Source organism: Notolepis coatsorum, assembly GCF_963971535.1.
Source record: "Notolepis coatsorum genome assembly, chromosome: 13".
Classification (NCBI taxonomy): Eukaryota; Metazoa; Chordata; class Actinopteri; order Aulopiformes; family Paralepididae; genus Notolepis; species Notolepis coatsorum.
In genome coordinates this window covers 39,676,560-39,701,495 of record NC_140177.1, presented here as the reverse complement: position 1 = coordinate 39,701,495, position 24,936 = coordinate 39,676,560, and the positions used below count along the sequence as shown (strand labels likewise).

Sequence of the window (24,936 nt, the reverse complement as noted above, 5' to 3'; positions counted from 1 at the left end):
AAGATTTTTTATTTTTTTTTAATATACCTGTATATATTTCTTTTATTATTAACACATTGGTTGCCAAAAACGGCTTACGACGTGTTTGCCCGCCATGCGTTGAACGCCAACAACGTTGTACGCCGTTTTTTAAATCAATATTTCATTTTTTCGCCATGGCATTCATAATTCATCCAGCCAACCTCCGGAGCTGCAGCGGGACCCTGAATGAGATTGCAACGCCTCAATACCGCCGCCTGGTGAATGGTCGGGCGAGTTACAGTCTCAAAACCGGAAGTTGTGATCGGTGCGTCGAGGAAATCCCTCCGGCAGTAATATCTTGCTACGGGACTACAGACAAACACTGGCGTGCATTTCGATCGCTTCCATGATTTCGGCGTTTATTGCGCCATACAAACCGGAAATGGATCTAGGCGATCGCCGTCAAATAATTGGGATCTTTTTCTTCCAGTCTCATCGGCGAACGGTAAGAGGACAGTAACGTTATTTTCAGCCCGATCGTGCGTTTCTTTGTTTGCAAACAGTCTGATCAATATATCAACCCATACTACATAAAGCCGTTACTGACGATAAAGGGATTATAGACGACCCCGCCCCCCCTTTCCTCCACACATGATGAAGCATAATGTATACTGATCATATACATTTGAATTTTTTAATATAGCGTGTATAGGAAAGAAACGGCAATCGATAATCTATCATATGCGTTTGGGCCTATAACTAGCGTTTTTGGAATTACAGCAGAAAAGCTTATAAACATACTTATATTCAAGATGGTATTAACACAACAATGTATGAATGAAAAAATATAACGTTCCCACATCCGGAACGATAGATAATCGATTTAATGGGCCATAGTAATGTCAATATAGCAATACAATTTAAAAAGTTATAGCCCTGCAAAGAAGGTAAACATCTCCATAGGCTTTCAACGGTGGCAGACTGGGTACTTTGATGGGTACAATGGCTGGCAGTCAATGTGTTAAGACATGCAAGTTTACCCGCAATCGTGATTAAACAAAAATTCTAAGGTCGTAGGAGTCCCAAAACAATTTTAAACATGTTTGATCATCTATCCATTTGTCCCTCAACATTCTGAAATGTGATAAAAGTAGATTAGGGTGTTGCCTGCTCCTTTAAGAGTGATGTGTTGTGGGATATACTGTAGGTCTACGCAAGCAGTCACACATTCCTTCTCCAACTTAAAACTAACATTATTTGAGCTAACATTTAACGTTATTATAACACTATTTTAACGTTAGTGAATTTGAATGCACATACATAGCTAGTTAAATATCACAACTTGTGTCATTGTTCATCATTGGGGGAAACTAGCCAATAGCTAGCCTATAGCTAACGTTATAGATAGCTAGCCTATAGCTAACGTTATAGATAGCGAACGTTAACTAACGTTTGCAAACAAAGCTAACGTTATCCAGTTGACATTACAGATCATAATAGATGATTAAATAATTAATAATTCATTAATTTTATGCTCCCCTCCCTCCCCCCTCCCTCACTGCCTGCCTCCAGGACATAAAAACATGGATGACCACCAACTTCCTTCAACTCAACAGCAAGAAGACCGAATTAATAGTTGTAGCCTCCCCAGCCCTCCTCCAAAAGATCGACCACCTTGTTCTCTCCGTGGATGGCTACTCCATCTGTCCCTCCACGGAGGTAAGGAACCTGGGCGTAATACTGGACTTAGGGCTGGGCGATAAAACGATAACGATAACTATCGCAATAAATTATTTCCTCGAAATAAACATGAAACGTGGTCGCAAAGTTTCGATATATCGATTTTCCAAGCTTGGATATGAGCACACGCACTAACAACCAATCAGTGAAGGAGATGGCCGACAGCGGAAGGAGACGTAGAGAGGTAGGACTCAAGTAGTAAACAAGGCTGGCTAGGATAATTAGCTTGCACGGCGCTATTTTATAGTTTACGTGCCGAGTGGGTGTGTAGCATGAATTCTGAGGCCACGGTTATAGTAGTGTGGGGTATACGGTGGACGTTGTTGCAATGTATTGGGGCGGAACAGAGTATTTTAAGGTGATATTTAGTACATTGTCATGGGATACACTGCTTGGAAACAAGGCTGGCTAGGATAATTAGCTTGCACGGCGCTATTTGATAGTTTACGTGCCGAGTGGGTGTGTGGCGTGAATTCTGAGGCCACGGTTATAGTAGTGTGGGGTATACGGTGGACGTCGTTGCAATGTATTGGGGCGGAACAGAGTATTTTAGGGTCATATTTAGTACATTGTCATGGGATACACCGCTTGGAAACAAGGCTGGCTAGGATAATTAGCTTGCACTGCGCTATTTTATAGTTTACGTGCCGAGTGGGTGTGTGGCGTGAATTCTGAGGCCACGGTTATAGTAGTGTGGGGTATACGGTGGACGTCGTTGCAATGTATTGGGGCGGAACAGAGTATTTTAGGGTCATATTTAGTACATTGTCATGGAATACACCGCTTGCTCTGGCTAACTGCTAACGTGCGCGGACTGATGACGACATCAACTCGAGACATTCGCAGCAGCAAAACAAGTCTATTAATAGCCCGTCCATCGGCGCCGGGCATAAGAAGTTAATTAAACTTGACAGACATTATATCAACGATAATTATCGATATCGAGTTATATGAAAATAATTTAATAATTTTATTGCGATAACGTTTTTGGCCAAACCCTGGCAGCACATCACCCCCACCCTGCAAAAACTCCACTGGCTCCCCATCAACTACCGAATCCCCTACAAGATCCTCCTCCTCACCTACAAATCCCTGCACGGGTTGGCCCCTTCCTACCTGACCAACCTATTCCACCCCTACACTCCAGCACGAGGCCTCCGCTCCTCCAACTCCGACCTCCTCACCATCCCCCGCACCAGGCGTTCCACACTGGGAGACCGAGCTTTCGCTGTAGCTGCCCCCAGGCTGTGGAACTCCCTCTCCCCCTCCATCCGAGGCTCTGACACCATCAACCTCTTCAAAACCCACCTGTTCACACTTGCCTTCACGCAACACGGCCCTGCTCCCAAGTAGCCCACCCCTGACTCTTTTCTTTTAAGCCACAGATCCCGTTGTTTTGTTTTGTTTTCTGTTTTTTGTTTGTTAATTTCAACCACTTCATCCAATTGGACAGCACCTTGCTTCCTTTTTTATCTTATTTGTTTTTTCCTGTTGTTACTATACATATTAGTTGGGTCAAGAACCAAAATTCCGTGACCATTCTCTGGCTAAGATTTTTTGATGATTGATTTGACTTCTATGGACCTTTTATAAAATATTTTGCCCCTGTGTCCCTCCCAAAAATCCCGGCATTTTTTGTCAGATGGCCAAATCCAAAATACCTGCTGACGCCATCTTGAAAAATTTACTTTTGATCCAGAGCACCTAGAATCATGTATGAATACACTTTTTTGTGTAAGTCAACCATGACGATTCCAATTCTGACATCAGTTTGACTCTATGACATCAATTTGACCCAGAAATCCAAGATGGCCACCATCTAGTAGAGCGAAAATGTTACTTTTAATGTCAAATCCAATTTTACCATGGTACTGCTGTACTTTAAACAAACTACCTTCATAAGGATCTCAGCAAAATAATTGATGAATGTACAGTATGACAAGATAACTAATTATCCTTCAAAATATGCTCTCTTAAATAGCTGTAACTTGAACAGGTTAACAATGAAACCACTTTAAACATGTCATGATCAGTCCGAATCAGAGCATTCTGCCTCACTAGATTCTGAATAATCAGATTCCAATGAATCACCCCTCCTCCTCCATACATCATCATCTCCCTTCTCATCATCATCCTCCTCACTCTCCTCTTCCTCACTTTCTTCAGCTGGCCCTGGTGCAGGTAGATGTTTTGGGAGAGCAGGTCGTGTGTGGCGGACAAGGCGACAGCGACCACCCACCAGCCATGTCCGAGTGGCGAAGGGTGTCGCTTCAGGGAGGGGTGGTGCACTAGATATGCCAAGTAGTTGGCACGGAGGCAGTGTTGGCATAGGCTATCTGCATCTGGAGGGAGATAGATGAATGATTTGTTCTTCATTCTCTTCCACTTTGTGGCATGGGCCTCAGCCATGGTGCTACTCTTCTTGTCGCCATAAATAACATGTTGTGTGAACTCGAACAGCTCCGCTAGCACCTCCTCCTCAAGGTCAAGGCTATCTCCACACCGCGAGTGCAGCCGTCGTGCCACAGGGCTCTTTGCCACCTTGTCATACACCGACGACTTACCCTTGCCATAGAAGCCTGAGTTGGCATCACAGCCTGTAATACAGTGTAGCTGCACAATACAATCTGCCATCTCCTCAGTAATCAGGCCACGGCAGAACACTGTCCTGCTTTCTCTTGATACAGAGCATACCGGGCAGCTGTTGAGAGATGGCCGCTGCCGTGACATAGGCATCGGTGTCGGCTGCATCAATGACAACAGGGCCACTGTAGCCTGACTCACGTAGAACTGTGTAAGTAGAGAAGAGGATGGTGTCAGCCTCAGACTGGTCAAAGCTGTAGTTCTGCATTGGTTGCTGGGTTGACAAGTTGGTGCAGTGGGAGCCAACAGAGTAGATGATCTCTGTATCTACACCCTGTGCAACAAGGTCAGTCAGATAGCTGCATATAACTTTTTGTAGCCGCTCCTTGTTGCTGACGCTACACAGCAGTGTTTTGAACTCTCTGGCAGAGGGGAAGGGGTCGCCCAGCTTCATGTAGGTGTTGGGGACATGTACCTTACCTTGTACCCGCAGGTCTCGCTCATCATCTTTAGTTGAGTATGCTGCGTCGTACGGGTCATTTACACAGAAAATACGGTCAGCATCACCATGGCGGGCAAGGATGATGGATGATACCTTGTGGACATAGTCCAACCACTTGTATGGGGTGCCATCTTGTGTCTGCCGATCTTCTGCTGATGGGGTTGCCATCCTCCAGATCATGCCCATGTCGACAAGAGTGGTGTAGGGTTCTTGCAGATCTACAGATTGGAGAGAGAGCTTCTGAATGAGCTTGCTCTTCTGTGTCTTCCTATATGTGCCGTTGGAGTTGAATAAGGCCACACATTCCTCGACAACACGATGTTCCAGCAACTCAGAGATTCACAAGTTGACTGACCTCAACCAGGTCGATCACTGCCTTGAGAGCACTCTGCTCCATCTCAGCAGCTCTTGCTTTGAGTTCCTCCCCACGCTTCTCCATGCAGGGCCGCTTGGCAAATGTCAAGCGTTTGCTCAGAGGGACAGGTGCATGGAGGGAGGTTTTCTTACTGAACACCCGGTCTCGCAAGAAGTCAACTTCTCCTCTCCCGCAGCATGGGCTGAGTTGAAGTCAAATGGGAAGGAATCAAACTCATGCATGCATGCGACCAGGTCCTGCACACGCTGCTCATCTTATCTCATCCTTTTCAGACCACATTCTATGTGCTTCCTCTTGGCTTTTTTTTTGTTGGCCAGGGCATTGTGAGCCACCCGGATCTTGGCCAAATTGTTCACATTTCTGGAGTGCACCAGCAGCTGCTTCTCATTCTGGAGGATGGAGAGCCAGCCAGACTTCATTTTGCTGCCCTTGTTCATTGTACACTCGATCCACATGTCCCAGGCCATGTTGGAGTAGGGGTTGCCTGTGATGGACTGAGTGAAGTCAGTACGAAGGAAGGCGACCTGGTCAGCAGGGAGAGCTGTCAGCATTGCCCAGAAGTCAGGCAGCCACCTTCCATACCTATTGTTGTCGTACCATCCATGGCAGCATGGCACGCAGAGAGCTGACATACTCATCCCAGTTGCAGGTATGTACTGCATGCACATTCTGCATGAGTGCATCTGTCATAGACAGGAAGTCCCTCCAGTAGTCTGCCATGTCACTGGCCTCCACCAGGGTGAATAAATTGGTGATGAGGCTCTTGAGGTCAGTATCATCCTCCAGTGCCGCATGTGCAGCTGCACAGGGTTCTGGGGAGAGACTCATATCTCTCAGAATCTCAAGGTTCTCCCTTGTCTCATCAGCCTGGTTGGGCATGAGCCTCCCCTTTACCAGCTGACTCATGAGTGCCTCATAGATGAGCCTCAAGCAACGCAGCCCCCTCTTGTAATGCTTGCCTTCAGTGCACGGTCAACGGAGCCCTCTGCAATAACTCCTCCTGCCACGAGTACATCTCCTAGCTCACTCCCCTTGTAGCGCTTGTAGATAGCGCTCATCATCACACACTGTGTATGGAAGGGACCAAGAAAGGGTACAATGTCATCATGGTACTTGTTTGGGTTCTCGGCCTTGAGCAGAGTGATGAGGACGTACACAGGATGATCTCCCACTAAGAAGGCGAAGGGCATGTGCTTAGTGGCGATGATGGTAGACAGCTTCTCCATGATGTCATTCACAACTGACTTGTTGGGCGGTTGATTGTAAGATGTATGAGAATAAGCCTTGCTCTTCCTCTGTTCCATATTCAAGCCAGCGTGAAACCCATTGTATGAAGGGATGCATGTTATTTATGGACAAGACCATGGCTGAGGCCCATGCCACAAAGTGGAAGAGAATGAAGAACAAATCATTCATCCATCTCCCTCCAGATGCAGATAGCCTACGCCAACACTGCCTCCGTGCGAACTACTTGGCATATCTAGTGCGCCACCCCTCCCTGAAGCGACACCCTTCGCCACTCGGACATGGCTGGGTGCTGGTGGTTGGTCGCTGTCGCCCTGTCCGCCACACACAACCTGCTCTCCCAACACATCTACCTGCACCAGGACCAGCTGAAGAAAGTGAGGAGGAGAGTGACGAGGATGATGATGAGAAGGGAGATGATGATGTATGGAGGAGGAGGGGTGATTCATTCAGAATCTAGTGAGGCAGAATGCTCTGATTCGGACTGATCATGACATGTTTAAAGTGGTTTCATTGTTAACCTGTTCAAGTTACAGCTATTTAAGAGAGCATATTTTGAAGGATAATTAGTTATCTTGTCATACTGTACATTCATCAATTATTTTGCTGAGATCCTTATGAAGGTAGTTTGTTTAAAGTACAGCAGTACCATGGTAAAATTGGTTTTGACATTAAAAGTTACATTTTCGCTCTACTAGATGGTGGCCATCTTGGATTTCTGGGTCAAATTGATGTCATAGAGTCAAACTGATGTCAGAATTGGAATCGTCATGGTTGACTTACACAAAAAAGTGTATTCATACATGATTCTAGGTGCTCTGGATCAAAAGTAAATTTTTCAAGATGGCGTCAGCAGGTATTTTGGATTTGGCCATCTGACAAAAAATTCCGGGATTTTTTGGAGGGACACAGGGGCTAAATATTTTATAAAAGGTTCATAGAAGTCAAATCAATCATCAAAACATCTTAGCCAGAGAATGGTCACGGAATTTTGGTTCTTGACCCAACTAATATTCATAATTAAATTTTTTTTATCTTTTATTTTTTCAAAAAAATATTCTTTTTACCCTTTCCTTGTACAGTGTCCTTGAGTCTGAGAAAGGCGCTTCTCTCTTAAAATCCAATTTATTATTATTATTATTATTATTATTATAAAGTGAGAGTAGGGATTAGGGAAACGTTGATGTAGTCAGAGTGTAGCGGGAACGGTAGAGAGAGGCAGCACTTAATTTGCGTGTAATGTTAGTCAATAACATTAAGCAAGTTACATGACCTTGACCGGCACTTCGGCCCGGGAGTGTTAGGAGAACGCTCCCCTGTACTCTACTATGGTTCAGATGAATACAGGAAAAGGTATACATTGGGGGCTCGAGTCCGGGATATGAAAATAAATCCTGATTTCATCTGTGAGTTGTAAACTGTATGGAAACGTGAAGTTAGCTCATGCTACTGGGAAACGGATGCACGAGGCAATCTCATCATTAAAGTTAAAAATTATGATGCCCCATTTGGTATTTTTTTTTACCACGGTTGCCGCGGCTGTCTGTTCTCCATCCGCGGGTGCCTTGACACACCGCAGGATTGCGGTGATGCGGTTACCGTGACAGCCCTAGGACAAGTGCATGACAGTAAGGTTAGTTAGGGTTATTCTTAATAATAATAAAAAAAATTGAAGAAGTGTGTTTTTAGTCGACGGCGAAAGATTGGACGAGTTTCGGGTGTCCTGACTGTGGTGGGAAGTTCGTTCCACCATTGTGGGGCAAGGACTGAGAATAGGCGGCTTCTCTTCACTTCACTCTGTAAATCAATCGGGGTCTCTTCCAAAATGTTGAAACAGCGCCACCACAAACCCAATAACACTTTAACCTATTGGTAAACAAACGTATTGCTAAAAAATATACACTATGACTGCTGTTGTTGTGACATCTTCTTTACTCAGAAAAAATAAATAACGCACATCCTCCGTTTGTTGGTGCTGAGCCAAACTGTAAAAACAGTAATACATAAGATAAAGCAGGGCTCGCAACTCAGTCGTAGTTCCAAGGTGTTTTATTTGACAAAAAAAGGCAGATGCGACGTTTCGACCCTTCTGGTCTTCTTCAAGCTTGAAGAAGACCAGAAGGGTCGAAACGTCGCATCTGCCTTTTTTTGTCAAATAAAACACCTTGGAACTACGACTGAGTTGCGAGCCCTGCTTTATCTTACATCTTCTTTACTACCTTACATTTGGAAAAAAAACGCTACTTATTATTTCGCTTAGGGATGCCCCGATCGACCGGCCAGCGATCGGTATCGGCCGATATTCAGTATAAATATGAGATTGGTGAATTCCGATAATGCTTTATTTTCGCCAATCGTGAAAACCGATCGAAAAACATGATCCAATTCTTAGCGGAGTTCTCACTATGGGGGTAGATTTCTATCAAAAATAAACAAACGCAAAAGTAGAATCCACAATCATAAAAACGAATTTGTGTTTCATAAATCATAAAAACACGCTTGATCTGCTTAGATTTACGTACGGAATTCTAAAAACACGCTTGATCTGCTTAGATTTACGTACGGAATTCTAAGGACACGCTTGATCTGCTTGGAGTTACGTACGGAATTTTTTGACAAATATTTAGCTGTTTTCCCCGTGTGGATTCGTGTGTGAAGCTTCTTCTTCTTCGGCGCTACCAAACACGGCCCGAGGTCTATCAAAAATAAACAAACGCAAAAGTAGAATCCACAATCATAAAAACGATCCACACACATACACCTCTCAATTTGTGTTTCATAAATCATAAAAACACGCTTGATCTGCTTAGATTTACGTACGGAATTCTAAGGACATGCTTTATCAGCTTGGAGTTACGTACAGAATTTTGGGACAAATATTTCACTGTTTTCCCCATGTGGATTCGTGTGTGAAGCGTCCTCTTCTTCGGCGCTACCGAACACGGCCCGAGGTGTGTTTGGCTCATGAGCGCTACCAGTGGCCAAAATCGCACATTATCTGTAATGGATCTGAATTAGGGATGCTCGATATTGGCTTTTTTACCGATACCGATATACCGATATTGTCCAACTCTTAATTTCCGATACCGATATCAACCGATATCAACCGATATATGCAGGGTTCCCCCCCCCCAAAAAACTGAATAATTTCAGGTAATTAAGTAAGGGATAATGTATAGCTACGGGATAATGTATAGCTACGTTTAGAATACCTCGGCGAGGCGCCTCGGTATTCTAAACTCCGTGTCGGTCAATTATTTTGCGACAATGACAGAGTATAGGCTATACATTATCCCGCTTATTACATGGCTAACTTACTAACAATATACCTAATTCATTTTACACCATCGACAAGACGAGATCAAATGCAGACGCAGTTGTTCTGTGGCTCTGTCAGCACAAATAAAGTTATTATTATTATCGCCGGCAGCCGGCAGGTGTGTCTGATTGCACTGATGCAGTGTGTGTCCGTGGGCTTGATTGCTCCAGCTGCGAACAGCGGTCATTATTGCTCGGTTGCCCCTGGCAGCGGTCCGTTATCGAGTAATAACGGACCGCTGCTATGGGCAACCGAGCGCTATTGACCAATCACAATCAAGCATTTCGGCAAATGTTAAAACGCCATGTAATAACATTACATATCTCTTGTCGTGTAATTAACACAACATTATGCATACTTTGACAATGAATAAAATAATAATTTGTTCTTACTTGCTTGCCTGGGTAAATAAAGGTTAAATAAATGGTAATTTTCTTTTTTTAATAAAAATAAAAATTTGAAAACCGATACCGATATTTTCCGATATCACATTTTTATGCCAATATCGGCCGATAATATCGGTAGGCCGATAATATCAGACATCCCTAATCTGAATGGATAATCTGAATCTGAATGGATAATCCATTATATTATATGCTCCATAAGCAATAAGTTAAAGCTAATTACCTTAGCATATTTGACATGTACAGTGTCATGTACAGTAACTGACTTATGTTTAATCAATACAAATATAACAAATAAACGATGGGATTAGAAAACTACAAGGCTAAATTAATTCAGAATGCAGTTGTTTGTTGAAATGTGGTGGCCGGACAAGATTTTTGTAATAATTTCTGTATCAAATATGAAAGATATGAATAATATATTACTTTGAGCATACCCACAAACAGATATTCATCATAAACCCATTCAATTTAATTTTCAGACAGAATTGTTTTATTACTATCACTATAATTATAATAACTTTTGAACAATAAATTATATTTCTAATCTATCAGCTGTTCTATATTGCCCATATAATTGTCTATATCCCATACCCTCTAAGTTTCCTGCAGTAAAGTGGTTGAAAATGCAGTTGTTTGTTGAAATGTGGTGGCCGGACAAGATTTTTGTAATAATTTCTGTATCAAATATGAAAGATATTAATAATAATAATCATGATAATCATACAGATATTTTATATCATTTGAAAGCCCTAGTTGTTATCTTCAAAATGGTACTATATATATTTACTTTTAGCATTCATTTTCATAATGGAATGTTGATAGGGCTAAAGATAATGTGAGATTTTGGCCACTGGTAGCGCTCATGAGCCGAACACACCTCGGGCCGTGTTCGGTAGCGCCGAAGAAGAAGAAGCTTCACACACGAATCCACACGGGGAAAACAGTGAAATATTTGTCTCAAAATTCTGTACGTAACTCCCAGCTGATCAAGCGTGTCCTTAGAATTCCGTACGTAAATCTAAGCAGATCAAGCGTGTTTTTAGAATATCATACGTAAATCTAAGCAGATCAAGCGTGTTTTTAGAATTCTGTATGTAAATCTAAGCAGATCAAGCAGGTTTTTAGAATTCCGTACGTATGTAAATCTAAGCAGATCAAGCGTGTTTTTATGATTTATGAAACACAGATTGAGAGGTGTGTGTGTGTGGATCGTTTTTACGATTGTGGATTCTACTTTTGCGTTTGTTTATTTTTGATAGACCTCTAAGAAGAAGAAGCTTCACACACGAATCCACATGGGGAAAACAGCGAAATATTTGTCTCAAAATTCCGTACGTAACTCCAAGCTGATCAAGCGTGTCCTTAGAATTCAGTACGTAAATCTAAGCAGATCAAGCGTGTTTTTAGAATTCCGTACGTAAATCTAAGCAGATCAAGCGTGTTTTATGATTTATGAAACACAAATTCGTTTTTACGATTGTGGATTCTACTTTTGCGTTTGTTTATTTTTGATAGAAATCTACCCCCATATTCTCACTTGCTGACTTCTCTCTCAGGCACACAGCTGCTGCAGCGCACTGCCCCTCCCCCTCCTCCTCCCCCTCCCAGACCCGTGTCAACAGAGGCTCCAGTAATAGTCTGCTGTAGTGCATGCAACCTTTGTGAGCTAACGTTAGCTACCTAGCTAACGTTACTGTTTAAACAAAATGACCCAGTCAACTATTCACTTTTAGCTTAATACATGAGGCATTGTCTAACGTTATCTAGCTGGCTAGCTACAGATATCAAATGCTCCAGCAATAGTCGAGTGCATGATACCTCCGTTAGCTAGGTAGCTAACGGTAGCTCACGTTAGCTGACTGTTTAAATGAAATGTCCCAGTAAACTAAATAGTTCACTGAGGCGTTGTCTTAACGTTATCTAGCCGGCTAGCTAATGATAGCTCCTGATATCAACAAATGCTCCAGCAATAGTCGAGTGCATGATACCTCCGTTAACTAGGTAGCTAACGTTAGCTCACGTTAGCTCACTGTTTAAATGAAATGTCCCAGTAAACTAAATAGTTCACTGAGGCGTTGTCTTAACGTTATCTAGCCGGCTAGCAGTAGCTACAGATAGCTCCTGATATCAATGTCTTATAACATTGATTCGATGTGTATTCGAGCCCCTGGCTTGCATCGCAGTCACGAAAGGGGCTAGCTGAGGGCATGCTGAATGTGATTTGACCAAAGCAGAGTATACACACAGACAGTGGACAGGGTTTCCGTTAGAAAAAATTGTTGCCGGTCTCCGTGACCTGCAATATTTCAATCTACCGGACAAATGAGATTAATTCCGGTCATAGTTTATTGAGCTTTAAAACAATTGATAGGCAGGCTATATAAAGAATGTCATCCTCAAGGCATGTAGATTTATAATATTATTACTTAAAACTAGGCTACTTTTGCGTATACAGTCATTAATATATTCCAAATAAAATAAGTCCCTCGATACTCCGTGCTGCTGCTGACTTGAAATAAAATAGACCGCGTATGTGGGCAGTCGGTCCGACACTAAACAGCAGTCTGTTATAATCACATTTTTATGAGCTAACGAATTCCGTTATATTGGACATTTGTATTAATTATATCAAGCGAAGAACTGAGAAAGCAGAGAGACGGCAACATTATCGTGGTTTGTGTGACGACTCTCTCCACCTCGCAACGACTTATTTGCAAAGAGTATGGCGCTGCAGAGCAGCTGATTTAGCTGTTATTGGCTCTTTTCTGGGAACCGCACAGCAGCGCCCCCCACCCAACATTGGCTGAAAATGGCTGAATTGGAGTACTGCTGGAATACTGCATTGTGCCGCTGTTGCTCTGGCTCTGCAGCTTCACAAAAGTTTGCACACCCAGCACTAAGCTCTCGCTGACAACGTCGTTGTCATTATTAGAAGCAACGAGGAAACAAATGTAATGATCGTTTCGTTCATCGCATAGGCTATTTAATTTTAGCCTATTTTAATACAATTCAAATAATCAAATTGTGCTTAGACTCAGGGAATTATTTTCACCGGACATTAAGACCGGAGAGATTAATTATGTCGGACTTCAACAGATTTTGCCGGTCAAATACCGGTAATTACCGGCTAACGGAAACGCTGACAGTGGAGCTGTTTGCAGATAGCGAGCATTTTGACTTGTTGCGTGGTGGCGATGTCTCGCAGATAATACAACTACAAGTATAATCATATAATATATATATTTTATAAAAAAATATATATATTATATTAGTACTTTAACTTCTGGCCATCCAGTACACGATATCTAAGTATGATGAACACTTTCCCACATATGAAATCAGGTCCACACAAATATAACAGTTGAAGGTTTAATATAGCAAAAGGTATATACAACATTCACTTAATTACATTTATGATTTGAATGCACTTGTAAGGCAAATGAGTATTCGTAGGCAAATCAACACTGAATGTCCAATCTCTGGTTACGCAGGAAGCAAGTATACAACCTGGTTCTTTAGGGAAACTATAGCGATGGTACTTAAGGATTATAGCGGGATACTAAAGGGGTCCTGCTGGTTGTAAGTCAGTAAGGGGGGGGGGGGGGGTTTGGAGAGCCGTCAGCTGCATCCCATCTGGCCAACGATTCCTGGGGAGAATTCAGGTACAGAAAACAGTGCCCGCAGGATCTTGATCCACAGATGAATACACTTGGGCCCTCTTGTAGACGGTAGCTGTAGGTCCACAACGAAGGAGAAGCGAGGCGGCCTCGGTCTGGGTTGAGCGCCGTCTCACCTGGGCTCCTCTCGGGGGTAATTCCAACACTCACTGGCGTTGGCTGTTATCCGCTCCACAAATCAAAGCACCCAAAGCAAATAGATATTCCATGCCGTATAGGCTCAGCAGTCGTCCGGGTAGGTAATCCAATGTGCAGGTCCACTCGTCCTCGCCCAGAACTCCTCGGATGAAAGCACCACGCGTGGTCTGCCCAGCCTGGTTAAGACTCTAGATAACGCGAGGAAACGATGGGGGTGCTGCTCACTTTAGAACTCTAACCGAACGATGCACCATACATAATAGACTATTATTAACTTAATAGAAATACGTCCCACTCGACGGTACAGTGCCAAACTATGACAATTCAGCTATGAATTTACACGAGGTCTCAATGCCCATTCTGGGGCCAAAATAGGCCATACTGCACCACACGTGGGTCGTGGGTGAGGCTTCACGTCTGTTACTAGGTTGGAGGGTAAAGGACTAATGGACTAAAAGAAAGTTCTACTTTACTTGCGCCCTATTTATATGCACGGTGAACAAATAGTACCATTCGTATTTCGGTAGCCGTATTCCTACGCGGAACCGGGGCTAGTTGGGACATGTTCGTCGGCACTATTGAACTTGACTCAAGGGGCCTGTCTGCTGGCGCCAGGTTCTTGTCCAATGAGAGAATGAACTATTATGGGCTGTAGTAGACTAAAGGGATATTCAGTGTATATGTACAAAGAATATACAAGGGATATCAAACGATATACAAATACTATTAAATATATATCCATAAATAAATATATATATTCAGTTTAATCTGATCCTTCACAACAATTTTGCTTCTCCATGCATCTCCCATAGGCTTCAACAGAACTGACACCAAAGTCTGGCATTGACGTGATGACTGACGTGATGACCCTTCCTTCTTTTATAGTTTCCTTGGTACTTCCATATAGAGTCAGGCCTCATCCACATGTACACAGGTAGGCTATTTATTTTAAAAAGTTGAGTTTAAAAAATAAGAAAATTCTGTCCACATTAACACTTTCCGTGCCAGCAGGGGGTGCCAGAAATGGGTGCCAACGCTGTAGTCAATGGAGGGCGATCATATTTGCGAACGCATAAACTATATCTTAAATTATGGCTATGTGTCTAATACGCCTGTCGCTTATCAATGACTTGTTTGCAGTCAACATTGTCGAAACGGATTGTTTTTTAATCGGTTCATTTCCGTTTTATACCATTTTGAAAAACGCTAGTTTTTTTTAAACTTTCAGAAATACATTTAAAGATTATGCAGGAATCGCGCTTTACTGGAATACACAAAACACGTTGACATTTTTCCGCCTATTTATGAATCGTTTTCAAATAAACGCTAGATTATCGATAGTATATGTGTACTTATGCACGCTATAGAAGCGGGCTGAAAAATCGATTATCTTATTTCCTGATCAGCACACACACACTCACAGCCACACACACACATATGGGGCACGCTGATAGGTGAAAATAGCTCTGATTATCCCAAGACTGGTAAAATAGATTCCTTACCTCAGATCAGATGTTCTCCAAAAAGATTATTCCAATTCCTGATCGCCATTCCAAATATCGATCGCGTTTATTGATCCAACGCTGGGTGGTCGAAAGACATATTCCACGCTGTTCTGATGGTGGGCAATGAATGGGATCGGCTCGGATTACATGCCTGACAAGTAAAATGTGGAATCCGGACTCTTTTTTTCCCATCCATTTCATTTAGTCCAATCCATTGAATCCAATGGGGTGCAATACCATCCCGGAGAGACGATAGGGGGCGGTATTTTCCCTGTTAGAGCTCAGACAGATCCCCACTGGTAACGTGAGGTTAGATTGATGAAAATTTTATGGAAATCGATAATAAAAAAAATAACGATTAAAAACTAGATTTCTCGTCGTTTGGCACTCAACACATGGCATGAACTAACGAGATTTCTCGTGGCTGGCACTCAAAGTGTTAACAGTGTTTTAAAAAATCTTTAAAACACTCTGTGTTTCAAGTGTATCATGTTTAAAGATCAAGTGCATAACCCTCAAATAATGAAAGTCAAAACATAATGGGCTTCAGTATCCAAACTAACAAACTAAACTAAACAGAACACTTGATGCATTGGGATACCCTGTATCTGTTGGTACTAATTAGTCTATATAAGCCCCAGTGGCCTAATGGATAAGGCACTGGTCTCCTAAGCCAGGGATTGTGGGTTTGAGTCCCGTTTGCAGTGGTATATAGCAGAGTGGCGCAGCGGAAGCAAACAACTTGATTTCACAGCTTTAATATACTCAAATTCTAATTATTTTCTTTAATTGTTTACTGAAATCTAAATGGCTCCTCCCAGAGTAGTTTTATAATAGTGTTTAAAAGGTACTTAGCAGAGGATGGTTGCGATCCATCGACCTCTGGGTTATGGGCCCAGCACGCTTCGGCTGCGCCACTCTGCTTTGCAAGACCCCAGACGGGACTCGAACCCACAATCCCTGGCTTAGGAGGCCAGTGCCTTATCCATTAGGCCACTGGGGCTTATATAGAAAGAATAGTACCAACAGATACAGGGTATCCCAATGCATCAAGTGTAGTTTGGATGTAGTTGGACTACCTTTTCAAAATATTGTTAGTTGGACAAACATTTTTTAGAGTGGATAATTTTATTTAACCTTTATTTACCCAGCCAGGTCAATTAAGAACAAATTCTGAACTCTGTTGCCTGTACTCAATTTATACCTACAGGTATTTCACTGTCTACAACTGCCCTACACTGTAATCATATAATCTTAACTACCCACATTATACTATAATCTACCCATATAACTCTGTATATGTACAGCAGTGCTAAGCATATTTACATGTATTTAAATGTTATATATAGCCGTGTCCCTGATATATATATATAAATAAATATCCATATCTGTCTGAATATACATGCATATACTCATTCTATATACTTACTTATACACCTGCATATAACCCATAACTCTGTATGATAGCATGTACAATAATGCTGTATATACCGTATATATCTATTTATTCTTATTGTAAATATATATATCTATCCACACCTGTCTGTACATACCTGCACATAATCCTTTTACACATCTGTAGAAACTATATCTATATATAATCCTTTACCTAGTTACACTGCTGGCCAGTATGACTTACTACCAGTGTCTTTATACCTGTATCACTGTACAACTCTGTACATGCATCTTATTAGCACTATTACTCAGTAGTACTAATTTATATATGTTATATCTAGGGATGTCCGATTTTGTACCGATATTATCGGCCGATATCGGCATTAAAATGTGATATCGGAAAATATCGGTATCGGTTTTCAATTTTCTTTATTTTTTTTTACATTTCTATAACCTTTATTTACCCAGGCAAGCAAGTAAGAACAAATTCAGATTTTATTTATTGTCAAAAGTATGCATAAGAGATATGTAATGTTAATCACCTGAAATTATTCCATTTTGGGGGGGGGGGGGGGGGGGGGGGGAACCCTGCATATATCGGTATCGGAAATTAAGAGTTGGACAATATCGGTATCGGTAAAAGAGCCAATATCGAGCATCCCTAGTTATATCCTGTTTAATCACCTGTACATTGTATATTACTATTGCACTTTACTGTTACATTTGCACTCTGGTTGGATGCCAAACTTCTTTCCGTTGTACTGTACTTGTGCTACATGATGACAATACATTTGAATCTAATCTAATAATGTGACCGTATCCATCATGATTTTACATTTACATTTAGCTAATGCTTTTATCCAAAGCCACTTGCAGATTGTGGCCAGGACAAGGGACACACCGAGTTGAGGAAGTGGTATTGTTTGTCTAGCAGAGATAATACAAGGAAAACGTGACACTGTGATTCAATACGAGTGTTTCTAGTGTGAGAGACCGAGGGGGTTTCATCTGTGTGACTGGTGGGAGGCTCATCCCATCACTGCGGAGGACAGAGAATAGAGTGGAGGAGTCCCTTTGTCTGTCCCAACAATAGCTTGAAGCTCACACCTAGAGAGACAATGTCCCCCAACCCCCCCTCACCCCCACCCTCCTCTGTCCACAGGAGAACTGGATCCCCTTCTCCACCTCAGTGTCTCGCAGCTGGCCAGGAGAGCACTGCTCTCAGCCGAAGCGCATAACCTACATGTACTTTGTTACCATGTGTTTTACTATTAAACCTACATTGATCATGAAGATCCGTTTACGTCCATAACTGATGAGTCCGGTTCCGCCACTATTTTCGGTGATTATGTTCAAATTCAAACATTGAATGGATTTTTATTGGAGCGCTCCTGCTTGTGTTCAGTGAATAGCCAACGTATCGGATGTTATTTGAGCAGCAGAGCAGCATTCTCTGGAGGAGCGACACAAAGGCTGCTCTTCTCCCCCTGTTTGAAAAGGATGAACGTGTTGAAGCTGACCTTCCTCCGAACGTCCACAGAGATCCTGAGCAGCAGCGAGCAGTAGAATCCCAGCTCCAACATGTAGTACCAGTAGTGGGCCTTCTCTATGGGCTGTGGACAGATCAATCAAACATGTAGTACCAGTAGTGGGCTGTGAGGAACAGATCAATCAAACATGTAGTACCAGTAGTGGGCTGTGAGGAACAGATCAATCAAACATGTAGTACCAGTAGTGGGCCTTCTCTATGGGCTGTGAACAGATCAATCAAACTCAGTCAATCTTCAACCAATAAGTCATTTATAAAACATGATAATAATACAAAAAAAGAAAAAAAATTGTCTGTTTGCCTGCCTGTCAGTCAGTCTGTCTTTCTGCCTGGCTTTCTGCCTGTCTGTCTAGTCATGCGGTTCTCAAACTATGGGTCGCGACCCAAAGCGGGGGTCGCGGGTAGGTGACAGTGGGGTTGCGCATTGGCAACTAAAAAAACAAAAGATCAAACGAAAAACCGACCAGCCCTACTCAGATAGAGTTTTCCACCTGGCAGCTGTGTGTATTTGCCATGTCTCGGAACGGAATACACATCTCACTACATCCTGCACAGGTATAATCGCGGAGACCATGTCTGGTCTTTTGTGAGTCAGACGAGCACAAAGTGCCACACCACCATCTCCTTATAAGATGAATGAGGCGTGTGTAAAACAGCCGTGGTTCGGCATCTGATCCCTGTCTGATATATTCAACAGGAAGCGATTTGCGACTGATCTCAAAATGACACACACACACACGTCTCACGACTTGCGACTCAGTGCATGTGTGTGTGTGACTGTGTTCCTGTGGGTCGCTCATCGCATGTGTGTGTGTGTTAATCTGATGACAAATAAAGACTTATACTTGTACTTATACGTACTGTATAGTGCGAAATAAATCGTTCCAGCAAAGTAGGCTTTGTCAATACTGAACGACTGGCTGCGCGTTTGTCATACTGATATATATATGCCGCTGATCATATGCTCTCTGCATAGGTTCGGAAATACCGGATCGGTCACCTGTCATCTCTCTCTGAAATGTCCGTGGCTAAAACTCCGAGTCCGCTGAGAACTTTAGGTGTGGAGCAGAGAAGAGAAGAGAGGTTGTAAATGCGTTCTATGAGTATGGCCTGGGCAGCCAGCATCTAACTGTTCTAACAGCAATATATAATCCATTTCAGAAGCAGAACGCACGCAATAAGTTATAATAATTATTATTATTATTGAAAAGTTCTGGGTTTATAAAGTCGAATTTGGGGGTACTGTATTTGGGGGCAATTGACCAATGGTTTGCTTTCAACCCATGAACTCCTTCCTCTCTCACCATTTTATATATATATATATATATATATATATATATATATATATATATATATATATATATATATATATATATATATATATTGTATTTTATCTACTAAAACTGTATTGTATTATATTGTTTGTTTTGTAAAGTGTCTTTGAGAATTAGGAAAAGCGCTATATAAATCTTATGTATTATTATTATTATTATGAATGGTAGGCTTTTTTAAATGTTTCTCACCTGGGTAAGAGTTTCTTATCTGGGTAAGAGTGCTCTCGACCACTCTTAGAATTTGGTCTTGCCTGAGAGAAAAGCAACAATAAGAAAACATTGCTGAATCCCAGGTAAGAACAAAATAAGAGGAAATGCTAGTTAAGAACGAAATCTGTTCTTATATCGCTTCATGAATGAGGCCCAATGATAGGCGTTTATTCAACATCCACGAAGGCTAACATACAACTGTGTTTACTAACTCCAACGGGGACTATTGCCCCTCTTCCACTGCATGTTATCAACTCGATTCAACTCCGGTAACGTTTAGTCGAGAAGGTACCACACTCTAAATTGTCCGTGCAGACCCCCCAACCCATAGACAGTTCCAACTCACCGAATTATGTTAATCCACCACAGTTTCACAATAATTACTGTGTTGCACTCAATATTTAAATAATGTTAGTCTAAATAAATGTAGACAGACAATGTACATATTTTAAAAATAGAATGAACAGAGCAGTGTTGTTTTGAAACAGTACAGTGTGTGTTAGTTTGATTCATGCTGCATTTTATATTGATGGCCTTCTAATTTGTTTGTTTATTTATTTATTTTAAATAACAGTGACACTTTTCCTTTTGATAAGAAATCCAGCCATATTCCTTTCATTTCAAATACTGCACTTTAATTTCAAGCGGAAAACTAATCTTTCCATTAAGAACTGACAATCAGGGAATTTAAACATTGGGTCTCATTCCCGAAATTTTTTCAAAGAGATATTCTGGAAGACTTATCTTGGAACCACTGAGACATAATCAATGACAAGTTCACTCTGAGTCCTAAACGTGCTGGTAATATGTCTTAAGTGGCTGAAACGGTCGCACAAATGATATTATTAGTGATTCTGTCGTAAACTCAAAAGCGCGTTCCCGTTCAGGTCATTTGCATACAAAACAACGCCTCCAGAGCTCCTTATACGGCAAAGTAATGACGCTGTGTGGAAATGGATGCGGAAGCGCTTTGCGAGTCTAAATTGCGACCCATCGAAATGAGATTAGATTAATGTATTGTCATCATAATACAGCTCGTGGTACACCTGCCGCAGCGCGCACGCACACACACACACACACACTGTACGGCGTAATGAATGAACGCAGTATGCTTATTATTCCATTAATGCCTACGGTGTAATGAATGAACGCAGTATGCTTATTATTCCATTAATTCCTACGGTGTAATGAATGAACGCAGTATGCTTATTATTCCATTAATGACTTGTTGCATTAGGATTTAGTAGATAATATATATGCTCTGCGCTACGTACAGTATAGGTACAGTACAGTCTGTACTTATACTGTACGTAGAGCAGAGGCAGAGCATATATAGTATCTACTAAATCCTAATGAAACAAGTAACTAGAATATATTAAGCCTATATCATTAGACACGTATAGGCCATACTGGCGCCCACAAGACTTGCTATTTACATGCGATCAGCTTTAGTTCTTATTTATTTATTTATTTATCCACTGTCATTTCAGTGTTGGTGTATAGGCTATATAGTGTATTTCAATATAAGTTTAATTGATTAATGATATATTCGAAGGAATGCAGGTTTATAGCTATATCAACCCCCTCCAATGTACAGTAAATGACCAAGTATGGTTTTGTCAATATTCAAATGTACAGTTTTGCTTGTACAGTGTCCCCCACCCCTCCTACCCAACCTCCTCCAACAGTTTCTACGTCAAATGTATATACTCTCTTTTCTGGACTCTTTTTGTATCACAAACAGTACTGTATTTGCAAATCTGGTATGTCATAAATGTATAGATGTAGCAGTACTGTCTATCTGTATGTCATGTGTGTCATATATGTTATGATGAATTGAAAATAGGGGACCCTGATGTAAACAAGACGAAAGTCTTTCTCTGGTCTGCATCCCCTTAACAATTGTATCATGTAATTGAGCTGTACTGTACCCATTCTGCAATCTGTTAATAAAGTTTTCAATCAATCAATCAATCAATCAATCAAAGGTCTGTCCCATTGTATACCAATCAATGGGATACATTGCATGTTGACCTGCATTCTTTCAAATGTATATAATTAATCATTAAAACAGATGTGTAACAAATAAGAAATACAAATTCCACAGAAGGCATTAAATAATTATTATTTTCAATCATTTCACAATAATTGCATAATTGTGTTTGAATATCTGAGTAATTAAAGTAATTATACATTTGTCCAAAATAGCTGGTTCAGATATGGTTAACACTATGCCGTCCGAGAACGAGTATATACGTGTTTCGAAAAAGAGCGGTGTGGACCAGAGCCACGAGTATATACGTGACGAGTTGTTATTGTTTTATTCCATATTTATAACGCTTCTTAGGTACCCGATCCACTACCAGCATCTTTTCACATATTTGATTTTTGAAACATGCAGTACCGGCCAGACCCGCTTAGGGGCACTGCAGTATCATTATGTGAATACAAAAAAAAATAAAAAAGTACAGTTCTGTGGGCGGATCATAGTTCCTTGATCCCAGCCGAACATCCTCCATCTTGGATCAGCTTGGCGAGCGTTTTTTTCAGCGTGGAATAATGGGATTTATGATTAGCCAATGTGCATATCGATCTACCAGAATCCGATGACTGGTGAGGAAATGCTGCCGGCGATCACATGGCCTGACGGTAGGATAATATTACCCCAAATTACAGCTGGATTGGACATTGTTTTATAACGTAACGTGATCGGTCAATGAAAATGCTATATTGAACGCACACTGTATTGCTGATCAATAATAGTAATCGGCGTTCCCCGCCGCCTCCATTTCATCCATAGATGCTCTGTAATAGTACGGATGCTACGCAGTTTGTTTTATTTCATTCGTATATATACAGCAGAAATGGCGTTTGATATAACGGCGCCAACGTTTAGCCTATTATCTAGCTTCCTGCAGAAAAGCCTAGACGGAAAGTGCGTTATACCTTATATTCACGACGCTATAAAATGACAACCAACCGATGGATTTTTATTTTCTTTAAGCCATTATGAAGGCACAGTTTATGCACTCAAGTGACAATGAGAATGGACAGATAGCAATACTATAAATGATATATAAAGCTCTTAGAAAGTACATTGGTTTGTTTACAATCCGCTGTCCTCTGAGGCCTAAATCGCAGAGCCCCGTCGGTCGCCATAGTGTTAAGCAGCTGCCCTGTGATCAGATTCATCCATATTATTTATTTTTCCGACATCAAATGCGTAATTTCTTATCGTACAAATATTGTCATATTTATTTTAATTATGATTAAGTAATTAATTCCAAGGAGGCCTGTAGCGTTAACATGAAGGAATCACTATGAGAACACAGTCTGTCAAGTTAATAAAATTTAAAATTAGTCAATCAATCATGAGATTTGATCGTAGCACTCTTAAATCTGCTCTCAGCCACGATCAAATCTGATATCAAGAAAATTTGGGGACTCCCGCTCCCAGCCCTAATATGTCTTAAATGGGCCGAAATCTGGCTAAGACGAAATTTTTTGTCGTAAATTCGTTCGGGAATGAGACCCATTGTCTCATGAGACCCATTGTCTCATTCCCAAACGGATTTCCGACAAGAAATTTGCTCTCAGGCAAATTTCTGCCGATTTAAGACATATTAGGGCTGGTAGCGAGATTCCCCAAATTTCCCTGAGATCGGATTCGGCCGTGGCTGAGAGCAGAATTTAAGAGTGCTGAGGAGCACACTTATGATTGATTGACTGATAATAACTGAAAATGTTATTAACTTGACAGACTGTGTTCTCCATGTTCTTAATGGCTTTATTTGGGAGGAATCATAGTGATTCCTTCATGTCAACCCTACAGGCCTCCTTGGAATTAATGATAATCATAATATAAAATAAAATAAAATAAAATAAAATAAAATAAAATAAAATAAATATGACAATATTTGTACGATAAGAAATTACGCGGATGTCGGAAAAATAAATAATATGGATTCATCTGATCACAGGGCAGCTGGATTAACCATATCTGAACCAGCTACTTTGGACAAATGTATAATTACTTTAATTACTCAGATATTCAAACACAATTATGCAATTATTGTGAAATGATTGAAAATAATAATTATTTAATGCCTTCTGTGGAATTTGTATTTCTTATTTGTTACATATCTGTTTTATTGATTAATTATACATTTGAAAGAATGCAGGTTAGAGCCAACATGCAATATATCCCATGATTAATGGGACAGACATTTGTTTGATATAGCTATAACTTGCATTCCTTCAAATATATCATTAATCAATAAAACAGATATTGAAATACACTATGTAGCCTACTACACCAACACTGCAAATGACAGTGGATAAATAAATAAAGAACTAAAGCTAATCGTGTGGAAATAGACTGCATTAATATTCCTTATTACATGGCGTTTTCACATTCGCCGAAATGCTTGCTTGTGATTGGTCAATAGCGCGCGTCAGAGGTCCGATATTACCCGATAACGGACCTCTGTGGAACAATAATGACCGCTGTGCGCAGCTGTTCGCAATCAAGCCCACTGACATCAGTGCAATCAGACACTGCCGGCTGCCGGGGAAGCTGCCGGCGATGACAGGGCGGAGCGACGAGCGGAGCCAGAACCAGTGTTGCGAGTCGATATAAAATTAATTAGGTTTATTGTTAGTAAGTTAGCCATGTAATAAGCGGGATAATGTATAGCTATACTCGATCATTAGGGCGGCTACGTGGCGTAGTGGGCAAGGCGCTCGCCACGAATGACGGAGACGCTGGGCTTGCCTGTTCGAGCCCAGCGCTCCACATTGCTTTCAGTTTAGCTGGCCGTCCATACTAATACACATTGGCCGTATTAGGGGCTGGGAAACTGATGGGTGGGGATCGGGCGTTGTGGACAGCGACTCCTACAGGTCGGTTGGTGCGCCTGCGCAGTAGAATCAGGAAGTGTCGGGGGCAGCGTGAGCCTCCCACGCGTTACTCCTCGCCACTGAGAGATCGAGCTG

The 24,936-nt window shown here is 41.5% G+C and overlaps 1 protein-coding gene across 3 annotated transcripts in view; it reads right to left on the bottom strand.

Moving 5' to 3' along the window:
* Positions 1-24,936, bottom strand: part of LOC311239687 (ceramide synthase 2-like) — a 149,170-nt gene that overhangs the window by 51,385 nt on the left and 72,849 nt on the right. For all 3 annotated transcript variants that reach the window (XM_084328092.1, XM_084328091.1, XM_084328093.1), the window contains exon 7: positions 18,369-18,461. In XM_084328092.1, the coding sequence (XP_084184218.1) occupies positions 18,369-18,461 (93 nt within the window). The remainder of the gene's footprint in view (positions 1-18,368; positions 18,462-24,936) is intronic.